Genomic DNA, 23,571 nt, shown 5'->3' with positions numbered 1-23,571 from the left:
GGTGTGTCAGAAACGAGGCCTAAGTGATGGATAAAATAAAGAGGGGATGGTCTATTCCACCCATCACTGTCTTTTGGGGTCCTTAAAGAAAGAAACTTTGTGAGAAAAATTGGCTACTGGAGTAAGCATCCACATCATGGCTGCCACGCCCACGGTTTCCTGGGACCCCGAGTCTTCATCATCCTGATCTTGAGATGTCCTGAGCAGACTGAGCCAGAGAGAGAGGGACCCAGGCGACATTGCCACCTCCATCCCCCTTAAGATGTAAGAATGTGTCTGCCCCCCACACACACACACACACCATGTGTCCTTTTCCTTCCCCCAATCTTATTTCTTCTCTTTCCTATCCATCTCCTTTTTCCTTCTGTCTAATAAGAGTCTGGCTTAGCCAGTCATGACTGTATATTTTGCAACCCTGCTGTAAGCCAGTGACCAGAAAAAGACAGCTAATTGCGATGCCCTAAACATCCCAACGCCAGTAGTTTGCCAGGTCTTGGCGTGCCTGATCAGACTGTGTGCTGTGCCTGTGTTTATCCAGCAGTGAGGCTGCAAGTGAAAGTCAACACCAGAGAAGGAAGCTGAATATTCTAGCTTTGCTGTTCTTCTGTTTTAGTTCTGGTGTCTGTTTGTCTTGTTTTGTCTTCTAGGAAATGGGGGTTGGACTTCAACAACATCTGTAGCCCACTTCAACTAACCTTCTCCTTTCCAAAAAAGGACACTTATTACCATCTTTAATACCATCTAAACAATTGTTTGCAGTGTTGTCATAGCTGTGTTGGTCTCCCAATAGTGGAGAGACCAGGTGGGTGAGGTAATAACTTTTCTTGGACCACCTTCTGATGGTGAAAGAGACAAGCTTCCGAGCTACACTGAAGAAGAGCTCTCTATAGTGTGAAAGCTTGCCTTTCACCAACAGAGGTGATAAAAAAGATATACACCAATAAAAGACATGAGCTAAAAGATTGTTAAACAAGTCTGGCAGTTTGTTTTTCTTTTAAGAACTCTCTACAGCTAATGAGAAAGTGAACAAAGGACGTTGTTAAAATGAACTTTTCAAATGTTTTAACTGTTATCCCTCCTTTACTGTATCTTTAAGAAAAGGGCAAAAGACTTTTTAATGGTATGTTTGTCATGGTACCAAGCAGGTTGAGGTCTCTGGATACCAAACCGCAAACCTTGTTTAAAACGGTTTAATGTTGCACAATGACTAGGTTGTGTCCTTTGATTCTTAGGGCCCATGTAGTCCATCTAAATTAATACCACAAAAAGCCAGCCAAGGGGATCTATCCCTGCTGACATATTATCTGTCTTGTCCGTGGGACCAAGATGTTCTTTCTGCAGGGCGGTTGGATGAAGCTAGAATGCCTCTGAGATGCTGGCATACCAGGTGCCAGCTCGGGGCAAGGTTTTAGGCCTCAGCCGAGCACCAACAAATTCACTGTTGGACACCAGTCTGTTTCACCTGTCTGTTATTATGGCTAAGACGGGTACTGGACTTATAATAATGCGTTTAGACTTCATGAAATGCTTATCAGTTGCTGTGTGCATTAATCTCACTTCGCATTTCTTTATCACATGCTATAAAACATTTAAGGTTTTGCTTTGTAACTGTAAAAAATGTTTGCTCTGAAACTGTGGACCCAGTGAGGAGTGATCGTTTCCTGCCCATCAAGAAGGCCTATCAAAACTAAATGGGCCACTGTGGGACATCACAATACAAAGGACTTTGTTAATTGCCCCCCCACCACCCATGAAGAGGCTACATGCAAAAGGGCTCGTCCCATCAGCTTGAATTCTGAAAGAAGGAAATGAAAACAGCTGACAAGGAAGCCATTCATCTTGTGCTGTTTGGGTTCTCACAGGGCTGTAGCTACAAAACAGAATCAGTGATCCCCAGGGCCAACCTGGATTAGCCATAAAAGACATTTAGAGCTAACAGATTACTACAGCTTGCTCACCTTTTGGAACCATAGACTAACTCATTTGTGTATATGTTTGCCTGCTTTAACCTTGCAATAACTCTCTCATTTCTTCTCTTAGTTAACAAGTGCTTAGATTGTTTACTATAGGGTTGGCTACAGTCATCGTCTTTGGTATGAGATCCAAGATACCGGTTGCCCTGGGGTAAGTGACTGGTCCTTTTGGACTGGGAGTGACCTGAATGTTTTGTGATCTTTGGTGTATAGCAACCAACTATCACTAAGTCCCGTTTGCCTGGGTGGCAAGATAGACTGGCATGCCCAAGGGGGCTGTCTGTGACTCCATGGTAAGGCTGTTCTAGTGCTTTAGGAGTTCACACTTGTAACTGGGTTGGTGAATTCTAATTATAGAGCATACAACCGGTCTGGGGTCTCTGCCCTGAGGTTGGGACTCATAGTCATGAGCCACTCCACACAGCTGACAGCGTGCGCCCACGTGGTGATGAGGAGCTGCTGGAAGACCCATGCAATTGACTCCTGAACCAGGTGAGAGTCTGGAACGGGGAAGCAGAGAAGTCCTTAGCTGCCTCATAAGCTACCAGAGATGGGGGCTCTGAAACAGTGTCCATAAGTACCAGACTCAATGGCTATCTCCCAGATGGTGCTGGAGTTGACAGTTTGGTAAGGAGGTCTTCCTGGTGCTGCACTGGGCAGACACAAGCTGAAGACCCAGATCTACCCTGGCTACCAGACAAGTCCCCAGACAATTTCCCTGAAGACCAACAGGGCCCAGTAGTCCTTTTTCGAAAAGGAGCTCTTCTTCACGTCAAGGCCTGATCTTAGTCATCCAGTGGTCTTGTCTTTTCGGAAGACCTTGGAGAAGGAGAATGGCCTCTCATCTTCCTCCAAAAACGCGAGTCAGACTCCAGGGGTCTGTCAAAAACCTACCACAGGCACCCTCTTAGCTGGAGTGAGAAGAGGCGTGCGTGCTCCTGGGCCTGAAGCAGGCCTCCTCACCTGATCCATCAGATGCTGTTTGCAGCGCAGGTCTCCGGATAACTGCGTTGTCTTTTTGAAAGAGCGTCCGATATGGCACCTCTCCTTACTGTGCTCCTTACCACAACACAAAAGGCAGCTTGTGGGTGAGGCTAGAAACCCCACACGGTAGGCAGCACTTAAAGCTCAGCAAACGTTGCATAACAACAGTGCGGCGCACCAAAACTAAACTGGTAAAATTCACCTAATAGTGAGAGAGAAAGACCCATACCCTAACAGGTACTGCTAGCTAGCCTTTTGCAGAGAAAAAGAAAGCTGCACTAGCTAGCTGTGTAGTTCAGAAAAGAAGTGAGGTAACCCCCATGGGCAGATCCGACTCAGGCCGGGGGCAGTGAGAAGGAATTGGGGGGGGTCAGGCAATGCCTCCCTTATATAGCCTCAGCAGGGACCATTAGGATGTGAAGATGCATGTGTGAAAAACTCTCCGGCTCCAAAATGCTGGGGGCACACACATCTCAATGGAATAGGCGCATGTAACAGCTTGAAGAAAAACCTTCATTCAGCACCCTTGTGCATATGCATTACAACACAGACTAATTACAGGACCACATGCTATTTTTTCCACAGGACCCTGCCTCATTCAGTGCACAGAATGGATGTGCTTTGACGGGGGCTGTTGTCAGTACGAACCCTGTATCATTCACTCCAGATGCTGGATGATGTGTAGTGAATGAGGTAGGGGAACGTAGCAAGAGAAAGGCGGCCCTTGGTGGCAAAATCCTGCCTCATTGATACAATGGGAATTTTGCCCTGGAGTTGAACGGGGCCAGGTTTTCATCTTGGACCCTATCCCAGGAGATAAATGCATTAATGCTGGTGCAGCACTCAGAGACAGGGGGAGTGCACAGAGATACCATTGCCTGGACAGTGTGCTTTTCCTAGGCTTTTTTCAAAAGAAATATCCAATTCTGTTTGGGCACGTGGGATGTTCCCACCAGTCCCACTGACGTCGGAGCCGGGGGTCCAACCAGTGGGATTGGCGCCAAGGGAGCCTGACAGTGGGTTATGTCCATATGAGCAGACCCATTTTGCAGACAGCACAGCTCAGCACTGAGATTGGATAGGTGCCTTCTCAGAGACAGCGTAGTTAAGTGGATGGGCCTTGGGCTGCGCTATTAGAGAGCAGGGATCTAATCCCAGTTTGGGCTACCTCACTGGGGCAGTCTTCACGGCAGCGTTAACATAGGCTCTCACTGAGATGCTGCCCCTTCCCTCCCCTACCCTCTCATCCAATCCACACCCAGAAACCATCTACCAGAGTCTGGTGGTGCCTCCAACGTGGGTCGTCTGGAGCTGTAGGCTAAAAGCCAGGTGAGGCTTTTGCCAAGGCTGGCACCTTCCCTCTTTGCAGTGAGGACTTAGGCTAAGCCACTCAGTGCTGACGGTACTCGAATGGCTTCTCACCATTTCCCCTGGAAGGCCTGGAGGGATAGACGAGTTGTCCCATAATTCATTCCAAAGGGACCCCAGAGCGGCTCAGCTCACCATGCAGCATGGAGAAGCTGGAGACATGCTGCCTGACGGCCCAGTGACACACGGGCGAGTGCAGCACCAGTGGGGGCACAGCAACGCAGCTGCTAATTCCCAGGCTAGGCCAGCCTGGAGATCAATCACACATGTTACCGCTGCAGTGAAGACACACCTGCACTGAATAAAACAGGTTATGAAGGACACAGTATTACTGACAACATGGGCCAGTAGAATACGTCAGTCTAGAATACACGTTCTCCCGATTCCCTGCTCAGGGCACCACTCCCTCGTCCAAAGGGTATTTCAGCATGGTAGACCCGTAGTGGAAGGAGCCATTCCACCTATGTCTTGTCTGAAGCAGCTCTGGTGTGGGGCACACTGAAGCAAGATGTTAGGGTGGAGCACAGGCAGTGCTAATGGAACAGTCAGAGGTACCGGCAGCACGCTAGAAACAAGCTGCTCTGAGCAAATACAAGCAGGCAGTGGTGATTTTCAATAATGCACGACTCAGCCAAATCAGCAAGGATTTTCCTGGGGCCTGTCGCAGACACTTTCTTGAACCCTGGAATATTCTCTTGCCTCATTTCAAAGTCCTGTTGCAAACCATAGAGGTTTTAGGTTTTAGAGCCTGAAGAATTGTTATATTGGAAAGTGTTAGGCAACCTTTCTGTAGCGATCACTTACACTCTCCCTAAAAATATTTTAATGATCAGGTCCTCAGTGCAGACACAGATATCGGGCTGTTCTGAAAGATTGGTTATCCTTCCAGACTGAAAAAAAAAACAACTAAATTCTGTATTCTCTGCACAGTAGATTGCACTGAGATACGTATGAAACACCTCAGCACAATAACACAAGATGGCAAAAGCTCAGGCAAACGGGTGTCAGGGAAATGTTTCTAGCCCTAGACATGTCACTCCATTCCAAGTCATGAGAAGTTTGTTTGAACTCGTACATTATCAATGTGCATTCCCGCTTACAGAAGTTGTTCTAACTGTGCCTGCTCCGTGAGCAAACTTTTATAACGTCGCGACAAAGGTCCTAGTTTCATCTGTATTTGCATTTATTTAATAGAGTCATAAGGGACCACTATGATCCTCTGACCTGACCTCCAGAATAACTCAGGCCAGAGAATTTCACCCAGTCCAGAGAGCCCCACACTGAGCTCAGTATCTTCTGTCTGAACTAGAGGGTACCTTGTAGAGAGACAGCCAGCCTTGATTTAAAGACTCTAGGTGATGAAGCCACCACATCCCTAGGCACCGTGCTCCATTAGTTGATTATCTTCACACTTAGAAAACTGCAATTTATTCCCTTTTTGAACTGGGCTGATTTCAGTCCCCAGCCTCTGACTCTGGTTGCCTGAAGGCTGCAGCTATTCCCCATCTCCTCATGCATGCAAAGAAATTAAGCCACATCACCCTCATCCTCCACCAGCTCCAGTGGCTCCCCAGTCACCGCAGCATCCAATTCAAAATTACTCTCATTAGATGGGATTTTCAGACATGCTCAGCATGGGTCCATCTCCGCTCCCAGTGAAAGAGTGATAAATCTCCCAGTCACTTACTGGAACGGGAACAGAGGTGAGGCCAACGCTCAGCATGTTTGAAAACTCCACCGCCTGTTTCCACAAATCTCCATGGTCTTGCTCCAGCCACTGTTCCTGTCTCTCTCTCTGCTGCACTCTCCACTCATCCTGTAGTGACCTCTGCTGTCCTATGAGGCAATCCAGAAATCCTGCCACAACGCTTCCTACCCTCTGGAATTAGCTCCCTGGATTTCTTTGCTGTCTCCAGCTAGGCCCAAAAATTCAAGAGCACTCAACCTGTGCTCTGTAAGGCAGACAGTAGAGGCCCATGACATCAACCTCTCAGGGTATAGGGGGTAACAGAGGCAAAACATAAGTAGACTTCACCCATTGGTTTTGTAAAGGAACTACTCAGTGCAACACAAAAAAGTCTACCCCACCATCTGCAGGCTGGGAACATGCTGCTTTATTTAGCTGCATCACGACAGAGAGGGGGCAAAACTCCCACCGACTAACCAGGAAACAAGGGAAGGGAAAACATGGCTCAGTCCCTCAATACGCTGGGTAACCTGGTTAACCATTTGATGGCCAGTTAACTACATCCGTCCCCCCTCTTACTTCACAGCCTGGATGTAGTCTTTAATAACTACAATAACTAGGGGCTCTTCTTTCTCTCACAGCGTCAGGCTACCACCTCTCCACTGCAACCAGGGCCACCTCTAGGGGCAGAAACCTACCTCCCCCAGTCTCCTGGCCCAGTAATTCTGTAGAGGCCCTGGACTTGGGCATTCCTGGCAGAACGTGGTCCTCAGCACCTCTGGAGAGTCATCAGCCAAGGGCAAAGGCTCTGGTGCTTGCACGTCACTCCTCAAGCGGACACGATCCTGATGGCGTCTTATGACTCAATTGTCACTTAAAGGGACTTCAAAAGACAGAGGCACACTTTGCTCTAGGACAGTGCCCCGGATCCACCTCGGCTGGCGGGCAGTGAAACTTGCGGCATAGATTAGGTCCTTCAGACCCAGCTCTCTGGCATGATAGGCATGGTTGTGTTTTTGAAAAGCGTGCATCCTTAACACTTTCCCTTCTCTGCTCGGATGGATTAAGTCTAAATGAGTTCTTACCTTCCTTCCCATCACCAGCTAGGCCTGCCTGCCGCAGGTTGAGGAGTACTCCTGTATTTCAAAAGCAATTGAGCCAGCTTCATTTCCAAGATCCCATTCATCATCTTCTTTGTCTCCTCTTTAAAAGTCCTCCCAGCTCTCTGGGGGGCTGCTGGAAGCTGGATGGTCTGGGGAAATCTGAATAGGTTTAATCCCATGCACGCGCAGAAAGTCTTAGAACTCCATGGCTGTAAAATGCGGTCCCTGGTCCGTGACAAGGACTACCGGTAGGCTGCGTGAGGCGAAGGACCAGCCGAACCACTCACAGGAACAGCAAAGGTCGCTGAGGTCCACGCAGGCACATCCAACCACTTTTAAATGTGCACCAACCGCAATTAGAAACCTTTTCCCTGAGCATGGGCCTGCTAAGTCTGTGTGTATGCAGATCCCTGGCTACCCCAGCCATTCGCAGGCATGAAGAGGTGCCAGGCCCATGGGATCCCGGTGTTTGAGACATTGGTGACATCCCTTTGCTACTTTTCCCAGGTCCTCCTTCACATTTGGCCCCCATAGCATCAGGGCTTACCATGGGGCTGCCTGACCAAGGGGTCAGAGCCAGGGGTGGAGTTGGGGGTCACGGTCAGAAACCACACCAAAGATCAAAAAGCTGGAGGCAGGGTCCAAAGCCACACCAAGGGTCGAGCCAGAGTCAGAAGTCATGTCAAGGGTCAAAGATGGGGTCAGCCATGGACTCCAGGCAGTAGGCAGCTCCTCGGCGGTGTGGTGGTCAGCCTTGAGCCCCAGCACCAGGGGAGAGAAGTCCTTCTCCTCCGGCAGCTCTCCCTCGGCTGAGTTAGAGGCCCTGCCTTTTATATTCCCTGTCCCGCCCACCCACTGCCGGTGGGAGGGGTAGGGCTGGCCTGGCTCCTCCCTCTTGAGCAGAAAGGCTCCTCCTACATCAGAGGGAGGCCACACTGCCTCACTACAGTCCAGTAAAATTTCCCTTTCCCAGCAGTCGTCTTGAAGTCTCTCCTCATTAATACCACAAGCCAGTCTGTCCTGCAGCACGGCCTCTAGGACATTTCCAAATTGGCAAGCCTTTGCTCGTCTTTTTTTAGCCCTGTCACACACACAGCTGCAGTTTCACTTTGCCTCCTCATCCTGCTAGGAGCCCCGAAATGTTCTCCAGTAACATTTAGCGTTGGTGTGGAGTGCTCTCTTTCGATCTTCGGCAGGTCTTTTACGCATTCATTCCCTAGTTTTTGAGGTTGTTACCAACTCCGGAAGAAGGAGCAGGTTTCACTGCCATGGATACTGAGGAAAATTGCTGTTTGTCCTGGTCTATAATCTCATTTGTAAGGAATGAGTGGTCCAGCCTTTCCAAGTAACGCTATCAAGCCTCATTGGCTAAACTCAATTTTCCCCTGCGTGGCCACGCATCTGTTTGTCCTTGTCAGCAGTTTTCATAAGGGACCACTCAGTGCAAGCTGCTCCCTCTCTCTTTTCTTCCGTTGAGATGATCCTCTCTTAAATAAACCCTCCCCTCAAAATAAAAGACTGGGAAGGGGGGCACTAATGTGACATTTGCTGCTCCGCTCTGACTGGTCGGCTGCTCTGTTGCAGCGTCTAGCACAACAGGACTCTGTTCTCAGGTGGTCCGTAGGCACTAGCAGAAACATGATTAATAAGAATAAGACTTAATACAAGTTTCAGATTGTCACCACAAACACAGAGAAGAAACACCTGTCAGGGATGGTCTAGGTTCACTTGGTCCTGCCTCTGTGTGGAGGGTGCACAAGATGACCTCATGAGGTGCCTTCCAGCCCTCCATTTTTGTGATTCTATGAGCGAAAGACTTTTACACAACTCCTGTTGGCAGCATTCAAGATTTATTTCAATGGAAACTGCCAGGTACTTGAATCCCAATATGTCCCACCTGTAAAAGCTGTTCAATAAGATCAAGACAGAGATGGGTTTTATGGCATTTTATAAAAAAAGATTTCAATGAAAACTGCTCTGGTCTGGCTTTCAAGACTCTGGTGCTGCCTTTGGAGCCTGACCATGAAAGCATCTTGCTAGTCTGTGAGTCATAGCGAGGGAAGCTGATGAGTATATTTTCATTACAGTTGGCCAGAAGACAGACTTTCTGTCCCACAAAAAAATTGGGGGATTTTGAAATTTTTTTTGTCCCAAATCTGGACCAAAAGTCAAAAAAAAAAATTTTTTTTTCTTCACAAAATGAAATAAAAAGAGCCCCTATTTTGGGTCAAAGAAAATGTTTTGTTCTGATGAATTTGACATTTGTTTGACTCCCTCTCTCTCAGATAAATGTCAAAACAAAAATTTATTTCAAAACAACAAAATCAAAGATTGTGTTCTGAAAATTTTACAATGGGACATTTTCTAAATGCATTTTCCAGGTTTTTTCTAAATGAAATTTCATCCAAATCGGTTTCATTTCACCAAATAATCGGTTTAGTCAAGGTGGCATTTTCCGATGGAGAAGTGTTTTGATGAAAATTTTCTGCCCCGCACTAGTTTGCCCTGCCTAAGTTGAATGAAACGCAAAATGTAAATGAACAACAGAAAGAGTTACAAATACATCATGGTTATGCAGGGCTTTATGCAGGGCTATCCCCAACTGCTGTAAATTGTCAGACCTCCGAGGACTTAAACTGAGCTACAACAGTTTACACTCTGTCGATCTCACCTCCGATTGGCCCCTGGTATTGGCCTCCACTGCTAGATAGAGAATGTCAAAGAAAGGACTGCATGGGGAAAAAAAACAAATATTCGATGGCACTGGGGAAAACAATAGAGAAGAGGCAAATACTCAGTACTCAAATACTTTATGAGAAAGTGAAGTTCACCCTTAGCTACTACAGTGTCTAAGGTCCAGAGCCACAAAGAGATTTCAGTGCCTAATTGCCTCTTTAGGTGCCTATGTGCAATACCTGGGCTCCTAAGTTTCTCCGGTTGGCACGTGTCCAGCTGCCTAAGCAGTGACCCTGCCCCACAGCCAGTGACCTGCTCAGGGCCCTGGCTCCAGCCGGATTCTCAAAGGAGGCTTTTCCCTGCCTATCACGCCTGCCGGGTCTGAGCCCACAGAAGTGCCCAGAGTACACCACAGACCCATACCTGTCAGGTCAGGGGTGGGGGGAAGGAGGGCATCGGGCGCTCATCTGGGATGTGGGAGCCCCAAGTGTGACCCTAAGCCCCCCTGTTCTCACACCCTACACACTACTACAATCACATGTGCACAAAATATGCCCTGTGAGGTGCCATGTGAAAGCTAACAAGAGGCTGGTTAATAATATCAATGTACAACGCACGTGTGAACATCATCTGTGGCATTCCCTCTGTATGATGTTCCTAGAGCGTGTTTAACATCAGATGGCCTGGCCTAGCCTAGGGAAAGGTGGTAAACAGGGCCATCCGAGACAAAGGGAGGGAGGGGTTGCCACAATTTACACGAGCCATAAACGAAGCCCTGGAGTTAAACCGGCCGGGGTTATCCTGCTCCCGCACTTGAGAGAGAATTAACATGGCTCCTGCATCCCAGAGACTGAGCCTTGAAAGACAAAGACATCCCTTTGGGGTCAAAGGAACAGAGAGAGACGCCATCACGCTCCTTCCCTTAGGAGCGTGATGATACCTGTGATGGGCCCTGGGTAGGCCGGCCGGTAGAGACTGGAAATGAGACACAGTGAGAGAAACCTTCATGAACCAAGACTGTGACTTCGCTAGATTAAGTTTTAGACCTTCAGGTGTGTGTTTTTGCTTTCATTTGCTTGAACCATTTCCACTGACATCCCCACCGGCCAGGGTGCACCCCAAGTGCCGTGCCCGATTCACAGCTCTGCTCTGTGGGCTATCAGGCAGCTGTGTGAGCCCCCATCACGATGAATGCCCGGGCTATCCTGGGGGAGGAGGGAGCTCTCTTGCGCTCTCTGGTTTTTCACAAGGAAGGGCTGGGTTTCAGGCGCAAACGGGTGGGTTGCCTCAGTGGCTGACCTGGCTTAAATGCCTAACTCCGGGACACAATTTGCAGCCAAGGATCCGGGGTGGAGCAAGACGCTTCCTTCCAGGCCGTCAGTCAGGTGCCTAAATCCCTTTGTGAATCTTGGCCCTGAGCCCTGCTCCTTTCCTCTGCACTTCACCCCTGTTCAGGATCCCATCCGGATCCTCCCCAGGCGCCATAGAGGCTTCCCGGTGCACCTAATTCAGGGCTGAGGTGACAGGTATTGCAATGCAGCTGTAAGGGAAACCTTAGAACTCCTCCTCCCCAAGTCACGTGGGCCCAGGCTGACATTATCCAGGCTACAGGCGGACGAGCTAGGACAGGTGCCCTGGCCTAGGAGCAGCTCCGAGCACCAGCTGGAAGCTCAGCTCAGGCGCCAGTCCCAGGAGGGAAGCTCTGAGCACAGAGGAGGTTCTGGATTTCAGCATCCCAGCACAAGGAGACATCGCCTCTCTGCCACGCCAAGCCTGGTCGCGTTGTAGCACCTGCGTGCCGGTCCTGTGAGCTCCGGCCTGAAGCAGTAGCGTGGCAAAAGAAAGGGGGCCTTTTGCCACACTCTGAAAGATGATGTGGACTATGTAGGCACTGCTAGTTGATCAGAGCTGGGGTTCAGGCCAGCTCCTTTTCGTAGAAGGAGAGAAGGTCGCCAACTCTGCCCCGAAACAAAACAGGACCGTCCCCTATCAGTTTTCTTCGCCCCAGCAGATGTCGCTGTTGCAGAGGAGATGGCCCAGGGACGCCTGAGCCCAACCGCGAGCAGAAAAGGAGAACTTGGTGGGGCAGAGCGGCTGGGCCGCACGTCCTACCGATGAAAATGTACTTTAAAAAGCGGGGGGATACTTGGCCACAATCACGGGGCAGTTTTTGCCACTGCTCCTATTGCTGAAGTGCAGCAAGAATCAAGAAATCCAGCAGCCCTCTGTTCAAATGCAAATAAATCTTTGACTCTCTTTTAATATGCTGCTTATGTGATGAATGTAAGGTGTCAGGGTAACCACTTCCTGTGCTGAATGAAGCTGGCTAGCAATCTGGCTTACTGGAAACAGGAGAGTTAAAAGTTAACACTTCAGATTGAAAAACAACACAAGCGCAACGTTCCACCAATCAGAAGCAGGCCTCAACCGCCTGGCACAGCCCTCATTCATTGCTCCGTGAGCAGGTGGCCAGGCAGTGACTGCCCTCCGCATGCTCTTCTCAAGTATTTTATTGCTGACTTGCAAGAGAAGCCCCAGCACATGACAACTGACTAATTTTATGAATCAGTAAGGAGGGAAATTATAAAAGAATAAGCAAGCAAAACAAAAGATGTGGTTTGCCCTTGGGGCGGTTGCTGTTTGACTGGGCTCATGCAACGAGAGTCACGCTGACAATACAGTAATGTCATGCAGTGGTTCAAGAATTTCGGTGGCCAGCAGATACTGATTTGTTCTTCAGAATTAAACAGCTGCTTTCTCATTCCAGCCAACTTTTCAGGACCTGTTTCACGAAAACTCTCGAGCTGCCATCTCCCTTTCAGTGTGTTATCCCTGTTTTGTAAATTCAATTACCAGGCAGGTCTGTGTAAGCAGAAGCTTGGACTGTTAGCATCATCCTCTGTGCTAATTTATTCAGACGTGCCAACTCGCAGTGCAGGCATCAGAATCCCTTCCATGGTAATAAACATCTGATCGCAACATCATTGATGGAACCAGTCAAAGAAGCCTTAGGGGGCATTCAGAGCAGGGCAATGAGAATGAAAGAATTCTCCTGCGGAGAGAGATTGGGACTATTATTTTAGAGAGGAGATGAATAAGAGGGGACATGATCAAAGTCTATAAAATGCTGACTGGGGAGCTTCTGATCTCCCTGTCTCATGGCACAAGAACAAAGGGACATACAAAGAAGCTGAGAGATGGATAAATTCAACACCAATAAAAAGGAACACTTTTCTTTTGTATAACACATAATTGATCTGTGGAACTCACTGCCACATGATGTTATCAAGGCCAAAAATTTAGCAAGATGCAAAAAGGGAATGGACGTTTCTATGGAAACTGAGAATAGCCAAAGTTAAACTAACTAATGATAAAAAAAAAAAAAAAAAAAAAAGGAGTATTGGAAGGGAGCTAAAACCTGCAGCTACAAAGTGAAAGCCATTTTCTAACTATTAGAGAACTGGATGAGACCTAATGTGGAGGGCAGATTATCCCACATCTGCTGCTACAGGATTCCTCCACTTTCCTCTGAAACACCAGATTCTGGCCACTGTCAGACACAGGACACTGAGCGAGATGAACCTCAGGTCTGACCCAATCTGGCAGTGACTATGATTGGAAGGGGAAGAATATGGGAGATTATTGGTATTTTAGTCATTTTTGGAAGTTTGACTCAGGGCTTCGGGGGGACCTGCCAGGAATAAAGAAATTGACTTTCTGCCCTTCTTTGCTGCCGTAGGATGGGAAGTTGGCCAGAATATTGTTTTATGAGAGGTTGGGGTTTGGGAAAAAGCGCAAGGGCTCTTTTTTGCCTTGGAGATTTCAGCAAACCAAGGTGAACGAGCTGGGTGTCTCTGAAGGTGGGTTGGTGGCTTTTTCAGCTCTCAGTGAAGGGGGGCTATTGAGACCTTCGCAAAGAGCGGCCCTCCCAGGAGTGGCACTAAAAAGGTGTCAACCACCTACACACAAAAGCAACATTTTAACCAACATGAATAAAAGTCATTCTTCAGCCCAGTAAACGGACTTCACTTCCTTGGAGCTGGCAATGTCATAACCCTGCTAGTTGTCCAGCTCGCCACAGAGCCTTTGGGGACGGACACGGTGTGCATTTCTATTGTAAAAAGCAAGGGGAAAAAAGGTAAAACCTCTGTGGTCTTTCTGTGGATCATCCAGCATCAAATGTTGTTTAATTTTAAGCAAGTGATCGGTCCCACTGGCATAGGCATGCTTTGCTTGATCTGGGCTGTCTTCAAGTACAAGAAAACAGCCTACTGCCTGGGGAGAAAACCTGATGGGAAGTTTGCAAAAGGTCTGTGAAAGCTACTCACCAAGAGAGGAAGGGTGGTCCCATGACTAGGCCCCTAGCCTCGCACTCAGGAGAGCCAGGTTTCAGTTCCCCACTCTGCTGCCGACTCCCATGTCACCTTGTCCAAGTCACTTAGGATCTGATCCACAGGGTGACGTAGGCACCCAAGTCCACCTCTTAGGTGCACTGACACTCAAAACCACTGCTCCACTGGTGCCTACGTTCCCACCAAAGAATTGGGGCCTGTGGAAAACCAAGGTGGCAAGAGCAAGGACCTTCCTGCAGACATGGCTTTGCCACATGAAAGAAAGCTGTCTCCCCTTCCCCGCCCCCCGCCGCCCACACACACACAGTGCCTGTGGTTCACTGGACGCTGTGGCTCTGAATGAGATGTGTTGGGGGTCAGTTCCTCATTTCTCTGCACCAGCTGGAAGCTGCTCTGAATCCAAAGCCCCGATTCCCAGGGCTCTCCAGGCTGCCTAGCCCTGTCAGCTGAGCGTGGAGCGGAAGGGAGCACGGAAGCTCGCTGGGAAGCAACCCCCAGGAGCTGGCCCCCAGGCCAGCGCCAGGCGGCACACCGGGACGGAAGGGCAGGGCAATCGGCAGTGAGGGGCAGCCACATACACAAAGGGGGGCAAGACGGGGCGAGAGCAGCACACATAGGGAAGAAACAGGACAGCGAGGATCTGGGTAGATGGCACCCCGAGTGACTGGCGGGGGGCAGAGGCACACAAGCCTTGGAGGCCTTGTGAAAGCTCCTTGGGCTGCCAGTGCCATGGCCAGGGGGTTGGTGGAGGAGCCAGAGACGAGGGGAAGGGAAGAGAAGCGCCGGATAAGGAAAGGAAGGCGAGACCAGGGGGAAGAGAGGAACCACAGCAACGCGAGGCAGGCGCCCACAGGGGCATGGCACACAAGCCCCGCTCACAGCATAGACCCCCTGACAAACTCTCAAGGCAAAAGAGAGCAGGGCCCTGAGCTGCCCCCTGCCTGCCCCACGTCCCACCTCAGTCTGCACTGACACCTGTTCATCCTCCCTTCCCCTTCCCCTCAGCAGGCTGCAGCAGCTGCCATGGGAGTGCCCGGAGCTGCGCGCTGCTGGACCCAGCCCAGCTCCCTCAGAAAGACAGGGCTCAGGGCGCGCCGGCCTGGTCTGCCTGAGGCCTGCATCCCCAGCCGACAGCTTGACATGCCACGGCCCCGCCTTCTGCTCCACGAGCATCCCGGCAACACAAGGGGAACTGCAACGTCAGTCTGCACTGGAGCCGTGCCAGGGTCCCTGCGGGCGGAAACTCCCGCTCCTGGCTGCATTGCCTCAACCACCCAGCTAGTCTGCTCAGTGACCAAGCTTCCCGGGGCAGGGGCTCGCTCTGTGAGCCAGCCCCAATCCCAAATGTGCCGGGAGGTGGGGCCACTAAAACAAACCCACAGGGGATGAAGAGACCCCCCCTCCTCCCACCATGCATGCACTCCACACCCAAGGCAACCAGGAAGAAATTCACCATCCAAGTGCTATGCCCTGAACCGGCTAATGATCTTGCATGATCTTACAAAGCCGTGATTCAGGACAGGGTCTCTGCGCAGACATCGCACATAACGCACAGCGGAGACGAGCAGAGGTTACCGGGCACACACCCTGCCCGGGCACGGAGCCCAGCACACGAACACGCGCCAAGGCACCAAACCACCTCGTCGGGGCGCCAATGGATGGGAAATACCTGTGCAACAGAAAGCTGCCACCAGCTGGTAAAAGCCACCAGGCTTTAGCTACTTAAAGCCACTGCTGGGAGGCTTGTCGGCGCCGGTAAATCACACCTTACCAGAGCCTGAGCGGATGTGGGGGGTTGTAGCAGCCTCGGGGTGCTCGGTTCCATCGCCGGGCTCAGCCTCCCGGAGCAGAGCTGGCCGCCCCAAGCGGCGTGACACACCCGCCGGCGAACGCGCTCCACGTGGGGAAGTTGCTATTTGTAACGGGCGCCAGCAGCGTCAGGACTGAAACTCCCCACGGGCTCTGCCCAGATCATTGGCCCGGATCGCGGCAGCGGCTGCTTTCAAATTCTGTGCAATCTCAGAGAGGAAACAGGAAGCCTCTCTCAGCTCTGCCTTCGTACAGTAGCCTCTGAGACGCACACGCAGGCTTCCTCCTGCCCCCACAGGGGGACGGGGCGAAGAGGGTAAAACAGCGGCCTGGCTAGCTCCACTTTCCAGCACAGGCGCAGGCTGGCATGGACCATGGGGTGTCTACTGCAGCCTGGCCTGGCGGGGGAGCTGGGAAACGGCACAGCAAAAGGAGACAGTCGGGGGGCTAGCCCCTGGGAGTCCTAAGCCAAAATATTCTGGAGGGCCCTGTCCCTCATTCATCCCTTAAATATTTAATTGTGTTATTTCCACCACCCAAAAAGCCCATGTGGAGACACTTGTTGAAAAGCCCCTATTAAATGAGAGAGTCTTTGGGGGGCTAGTACTAAATCAGGGTCCCTTGAGCTGCTGGGGGGGCCTAAGCAACTGTATAGTCTGCTTATGCCTAGCACCACCTCGGGCCAGAGCGTCTCCCCTGCTGGGGCGTTGTGACAATCACCCCAAGGGGAGGACAGGGGCTCTGAACCCCAAAAAATAAGCAATTGACTCAACTTGTGCCGTACAATGGTTTTGTGTATAAAAGGTGAGGTCTTTTGAAAGCTTGTAGTGCTGCGACCTTGCTGGCCACTATGGGCTCTGTGCTCAGGCGGGGTTAGGAACCCATGCATCTCTGTAGGAATAAAAACACTGCTCGGCCTCTGAGCTGCACCATTCAGCTCTACCGTCTCCACCCGTGGGGGCAAGGGTCCGCCAGACACCAGCGCCCAGCACCTACCATTGTACAGCCCAGGACAAGCCACGCGATGGGCCGACCACCTTCCTGCGGAAACACTGGAGCCATCTGAACTGGACAAGAAAGCCCCAGCCTTAGAAAGTGGGCATCACTGGGAAGAGAAGCCAGGTCTCCAGGACAGCAGACCCAGGCAGCCACAGAGCTGCACGGCCTCTCAAACAGAGAGCACAATGCCTATGTGCTCGAGTTATCATGGGTTAGGTTTTCAAAAGTCTTGATTTTCTAAGGGACTTAGGCTCCTCAGGCCCAGTGGGAGTTGGGCACTGAAGACTTTTGAGGAAGTGGGGCCTTCAATCACCTCGGTGCTTTTGACAATCCTACAGCCTGTCACTAACTACTAAACAACGCTCCCCAGCCAGAGCCCCATACAGAACCCAGGGACCCTGATTGCTGCTGTCTCGTAAAGTGGAAAAGCATCTGCCACACTCCCCTCTAGGGACTGGCCAACACCACCGGGAACAGGCAGTCATTCTCTTAGCTCATGGGACACTGGTCTGTGCTGGGGATCTGAAAGGCCAGGCTTCACACATGGCTGCCAGTTCATGGAGCTCACAGTGGGACATGGTTTAATTCACACCATGAGAAAACATCCTTTAAAACAGGTTTTATAGCTACAAACCAACTGTGAATGGTGTGTCATTACCTGGGGGTCTAGATCATCCCCAGCTCTGCTCCGTCTCCTGGGCAGCTTCAGCTGTAGGGGACAGAGCCTGCCCTGGGAATACCTGCTTCACTGAGACATGAGCCGTTCTGCCCAGGCCTGCTGCTGTGTCCTTATGTGCTTGGCTACCCTGTCTGCAACCATTAGACCACACTCCCCTCCCTTCCCAGAGCCAAGAGCAGAACCCAGGCATCCCGGCTCCCAGCCCTGCCTCCTGCTCTAACCCCCCTGGAGACCATACTGCCAGAAATCCCGATTCCTAAACCTCTACTGCTCCCTCTCCAGGCTTTGTCCCGCTGCCCAACCAAGTGTGTTAGCTCACGCATGCCTGAGTCGCAGGCCACCCTCTCGATGCAGCCCTCAGAAGGGCAACCCCGAGCCTTGCCCTCCCACTCTCTAGCCCGTTTTTTTCATGTTCTCATGGAAGCTGCCCTCTCCCCTAAGGTTCAGGGCTGCCCCCAGCCATCCCACCGCTACATGAGCCTCCTGCTACCAGCCAAGAGCACTCCAGGGTCCCTCCCTCACCCCAGACTCCATGGACAGAGCACCCCTCGGGGACAGAGAACGGACATTACCCGTTGTACAAGGGAGAACTGATGTACGGAGATTTGAGGCTGCCACTACTTTTGGCCTCAGATGTTCTAGTTTAGGAGACTTACCCAACCTTGCATAACCAGCCTGCAGCAAATCCAGTGACTGGCTCTCTGTTCTCAGAGGCTCAAGGCCACTGCTCTTACCACAGCGCCAACATCGTTCTGCCGGCAGCTTTTCCTCATTCACAGCACAGAAATTCCATCATGTGCAAACCATTTCCTGAGCCAGCCCAACCGTGTCAGAGAGATGGGGGTGCAGGAGTCGCCTACTGTCCAAACGGCCCAGCCCAGTACTTAGATTCAGCCTCAACTGAGAGGCAGCAGAGCCCAAAAGATGGAAGCAGGTTCTGCTCAGCGCCAGTTAAAAAATGAAATTAAAATAATCCCATTTAAAAAAAAAAATCAAAGTTGTCTTTGTTCTGCTGGGCTCGAAATGGCCCCATCTTTTTTTAAAAATTGTTTTAGAAAAAATAGATTTTTGAAAATGGCTGAAGAAAAGTAAAGCAACTGGTAGTGTATTCATGTAACGGCATAAGACTCATCTTTATAGTTTCCATTCAGCTGTCTAACTGGGAAAGCTGAGGTTGAGGCCTACTGATCCAGCAGCCTTCTGCTCTGCCCTCTCTGTAAAAACCCCTTTGCTGTCTCATTAAAGAGGATTTAAAAAGTGCCAAAGGCTCAGGATATTGGGTGGTGTGGACATGAGGCGACCAACTGCTTCCAGATGGATTATTTTCATGACTCACCAACAAAGCATATTTTGTAAACAAACTTTATTTAGAAAAGTAAATGATTAATTCATTTTCTGTAGCTACCATTCAACAATACATACAAAGCTCCCTGTCACAGTCAAAACATCTACTGGCAAGTGGAAGAGATACTTGGGATGTTGCCTTTGAAGTTGCAAAGTTATGTTCTCTTCATCCATGTACCTTTCAGTTAACTTAAAACAACACTGTTGGTATTGGCTTTTTGGTCACTGTGTAAGATTTGTCTTCTGGGTTTCTGTCTTGGCACAGTTATAGCACCATTGACTGTGGATTTCCAAGCAGCAGAGGCGCAAGTCGCAGCAATGCACGAACTGGCATTTTCAACTGCCTGAATTTCAAAAGCAGTTCCGAAAAATTCCTGCTTCCTAGGGAGACAAAAGCAGGAGAATGATTTTGTATCTGGAGAAGACTTATATACTGAAACAGCAACCCATGTTGGAAATATAATATCCCAGCTGCTCAGTGCAGTAGGAATGTGTATCCGTCTACGCAGCATTCCAAACACACACACAAAGAATGGATATTCTATGAACAGTAAACTTTGGTGATTTTTAGTTTGTTTGCATTAACAATCAGGAAAGGATTCATAGAAAGGAATCCCTGTGTGTGTTGCTGAAAGAGAGTTAAGACTCCAACAGCAATACAGAAACCAAACAGGAAACTGGGGGTCCAACAGCCTATGCAGGAAAACAGCCAAACTGATGATATACAAAGGAAACAAATTAAAACATTCTGCTCAGCTTGGGTGTTATTTGTAACAGTTACAAAATTCAGGGGGAAGTGGGAATGGGTTCCCCCACCCCACCCCCAATTGATGGTGTCCCAAACCAAATTCTTCTTTAGGCCTGACCTTTTACATTACGTTTCTTTGCTCACTTGTTTTCCTGTCCCTGTATTCTTTCAAGTTTCTTTTAAAAGAAAACAAAATTCTCTCTAGCTATTCCAAAATGCCCTTTAATGAAGCCATCTGTGTACGTGTAGTCTAAATGATGTTCATGCCGGAATCCAGTTATAAAAGCTTCCTGAACAGTGAGCCAACAGAAGCAATCCCCAAAAGTATAAGCAACAATTCTGGAAAACACGGACGCCCCAAGGGAGAACAGGAAGGCTGAAAAGGAGGGCAGCATGTAACACCCCCCAATTTCCAGTTCTTGGGCCTTCATCTCTGAATATGCGGTGTTTTTCTTACAGCCCCTGCTCCCCGAATGCTGTAGTTACAGGGGAGTCTCAGCTTTCCTTTTAAAATAGTCAGGTTCTGGACCCCGTGGTTGGGGAGAAAAGCTGCAAAACATGATCCCAAGAGGCTCGAACCCCAGAAAGCAAAAGAGCAGAGACAGATTGTTTTTTCAAATCTCCTGAGTTTGTGGGGCCTGACTTTTGAGCAGCTGAGTTTGGAATCGTGCATCTAGGAAAGCAGCTGCTGAAAAGCAAAGTCAGGAAGTGACATAGGATGTCAGGCTAGAAGGACAATGCATTAGTGCTAAGCAGACTGCCCTCTCTCTCGGATCCCTAGATCAGTCAGGGCTTGGGGAACTCCCAACGCACGGACCTACACCAGATAGGGAGGACACTGTTGCCTGATTTCTGGGTGTTTAGTCATTTGAATGGGGCGATAGGCTCGCCAATTGCTCTGATCAGAAGATAATGAGGTTCTAGTCCCAGAATCAGGCTCCAGAAGAGTTTTTACAGGGACCCCAGGGTGCACGACAGGAACGTTCACACTGATAACCGAATCTGTATAACTGTATAAGCTTTTATTAAGAAAACATAAAAAGACAGACAAATGACTGATTAAAAGAAAAGGAATAATCAAATGGATAATGGGTAGGATTACAGTCTTATTCTAAAGACCATGTGATATATATATATTTATACTGTATGCTTTGGATTAATATACTCACACCCTTCCCTGATGACCTGGTTGAGAGAGATGTCTGGTTCCTCAACTCTTGAGTGGAGGGGTGGAGAGCTAGGCACTGCTCAAGAGCTACGAGCTACAAGGCTAAGACTAAGACTACAAATAATACTAAGTATAAACTAAGAACAAAAGATTCTAACAAACACTAACTAAAAGAAGTTTAAAGAAGGAGTAGCTGACGATGGTTTACATGTAACATGGTTTACCCCTTTTCATACCCTGAACAATATGGGTCCTCCTTCAAAGTCCAAACTTGGCTTCTTTACCCCCAAATTATTAGGGAACACTTGTTCTATTGGCTGGCAGGTTCGTGCATATTCATGAAATATCCATATCCTTTCCAGATGGTTCGCTCATCTCATCTTTGTTATTCCTGGCCCTTTCTGTGGGTTTTGTGGCGTACCTGTGACGTTTACTTGTGGCATAAACTGAGGCAGCCCCCCCTTTCTTGATGCCTCCTGACTTATCTAGGGTAAAGGTTATAATCATACATGTCTTATCCTGTAACTCATCATTTCTTATATGGGCCAAAGGTCCTGAACATATGTATGCTAACTGCCTGAGCTTTCATACAGGATGTGGCCTGTAAGGTACCTTGCATTACAGCTATAATACGTTAATATGAATCTATGACTCTAGTATAATAAAACAACAATACTTAAATCTATAAGGAAAGGTGTATATGTGCAAGCAAGCAGGCTAGTCCTGTAGGCCACACCACAGAGAAGCAGCTCAGAGAAAGAGCTCTCGTGCTTGAGAAAGGTGTCTCAAGAGGCCTGCCCATTTGGCCTGTGAGGGTAAGAAAGGTCTGAAGGGCTACCCAGGAAACTATCCTGAAAATGTCTACGGAGGGAGGCACTTTTCCCTCCTGTGTCCATGGTGTCATCAGTGCTCTCTCTGGGGGAATGCCCAGGCCTTCTGGGGGAGGAGCCATGCCTTTGGCTAATAAGTTTTCAGCAATAAAAATCCCTTTCTCCTCTGGCAACAGAAACTGTCACATCCTTCTTGGGTTCCCTAAAGCGCCACATAGCTCTCCTCCCATCAGCGTGTGAAGGCATTTCTTTGTCATTCCCAGAATTAGGTCATCACGAAGCAACACCAAGATCAAGCTAATGAGGATGGATTGCTGTCATGGTGGGGAGGTAAACAGAGGCCATGGAATGAAACTGCCCTACCTCCCTGACCCAACAGGTTGCCACTAGGAAAACTGGCATGAGAGCAGATTCTCTCTCCAGAGCCACCAAGGTGCTCAAAGGAAAGAGGAACATGGATGTTCAGGACAAGGCTAGTATGAAAAAGGGAAGCTGAGGACTGCAGTCTGTCTGATCTAGTCCACTGCCTTTGGGAACGGTACCACCTCTAGGTGCAAGGTACCATGAATCCTGCTGCTCTTTGGTGCACTGAGGGTCCCTGTTTGAGTACTAGGGGAACAAGGTCTCAGATCCTTATCCAAATCAACTTGGAGAAAAGCCAGGATGTCTACTAAAAAGCAGTGGCTAAGGCTTCCCTCTTCAATCCTCCATCATGCCTCTATGGCTAATGGCCCTGCTCATCACACAAAGATTCAAGAAAAGTCACTAGAAAATACTTGCACAACTTAAAAATATATATATACACTGCAGCAACAGTTTAACATATGAGGTAAATATGAACGATCATCAAAGCTACGCAATGTAGCACTCACATAACCTTACCTTCTAAGCCTCCGGCTGAGAGCTGCTCTGGGGTCGGGACTGAGTGGTAGACAAGGAAGCAGGCCAGCATACTTAACTGAGATTCCTCAGTAGGTTGCCCACTTAAGTAGGAGTGCAGAGCGACGTCCCCTCCGGCTGTAACATACAAGGGAGTCTGCTGAGATTCAGGTACCATTTTCTCATTTGTTGAGAGACCAGAACACCCAGAGGCACTGGAGTGGGACATTGCTCCCTGCCACATGGGTTTGTTGGAAGGGTCTCCTCCCCTCACAGCACAGACCACCAAACACAGGGCATTAGGGTGTAACCACTCTTCATTCAAGGGCCATCACTCTGCCATTTTTCAAACCTGATTCGCACTTCACTCTCCCCTTTGCTTTTGCTGGGCTCACAGAATCTCTGCCCCTAGGAAATGCTTCTGATACCACACTAGGAAAGTCTGAGTAATCTCCTGCATTAACCACAACTTTCCACACAAGAAAGCGCTCAAACTGAGCCCTCCAACATATCACATAAAAATGCTATGTTGAAGAATTCAGGCTGAAGCACGATGCTCTCCAAAACCAGGAGCCACCACCACTGAGGGTGCAGAGTTGGGACACCAGGTAATTACTCAAAATGAAACACACACCGAGAGAGATGTGCAGACAGATGTTGCTGTTCTACACAATACACAGCACACTACAAGGGGCCTCCCATGACACAGGTAACCAGATTTTGGAGATTATTTTAAAATTGTAGTTGTGGCAGCAGCTCAGACCACCAACTCAGATTTTAAGACTACCTGTTTTTGTGCAAATATTTAAGATTTTAAAAAAAAATCACAAAAATAAGTAGTTCTATAGCTATAATTCCTTCTCTTGATTACCTAAAACAGGCAGTGTTCACTCTTACACTCTGGGCAACCAGCAGAAAAACAGGATTCAAACAATGGCAATCTGATCTTTATTTCCCCTCCCCCACCTTCAC

At 49.2% G+C, this 23,571-nt stretch overlaps 1 protein-coding gene and 1 long non-coding RNA gene across 3 annotated transcripts in view; both read right to left on the bottom strand.

Annotated features, from left to right (window-relative positions):
• Window positions 1-16,028, bottom strand: part of LOC137143188 (uncharacterized) — a 47,308-nt gene extending 31,280 nt beyond the window's left edge. The window contains exon 1 of the long non-coding RNA XR_010917120.1: window positions 15,915-16,028. This is a non-coding gene — a long non-coding RNA (uncharacterized lncRNA). The remainder of the gene's footprint in view (window positions 1-15,914) is intronic.
• A 2,954-nt stretch (window positions 16,029-18,982) lies between these two features.
• ANAPC1 (anaphase promoting complex subunit 1) overlaps window positions 18,983-23,571 on the bottom strand; it is a 74,853-nt gene continuing 70,264 nt past the window's right edge. For both annotated transcript variants that reach the window (XM_067532828.1, XM_067532829.1), the window contains exons 47-48: window positions 22,603-22,737; window positions 18,983-19,355 (exon numbers count right to left, since the gene is read on the bottom strand). In XM_067532828.1, the coding sequence (XP_067388929.1) occupies window positions 19,240-19,355; window positions 22,603-22,737 (251 nt within the window). In that variant the 3' untranslated portion in view covers window positions 18,983-19,239. The remainder of the gene's footprint in view (window positions 19,356-22,602; window positions 22,738-23,571) is intronic.

This window comes from Emydura macquarii, unplaced genomic scaffold (genome assembly GCF_026122565.2).
Source record: "Emydura macquarii macquarii isolate MOO-44397 ecotype Brisbane River unplaced genomic scaffold, CSIRO-AGI_Emac_v2 contig_3305, whole genome shotgun sequence".
Lineage (NCBI taxonomy): Eukaryota > Metazoa > Chordata > Testudines > Chelidae > Emydura > Emydura macquarii.
Note: the sequence above shows the minus strand (reverse complement) of the source record. Positions and strands in the feature narration are given on the sequence as shown.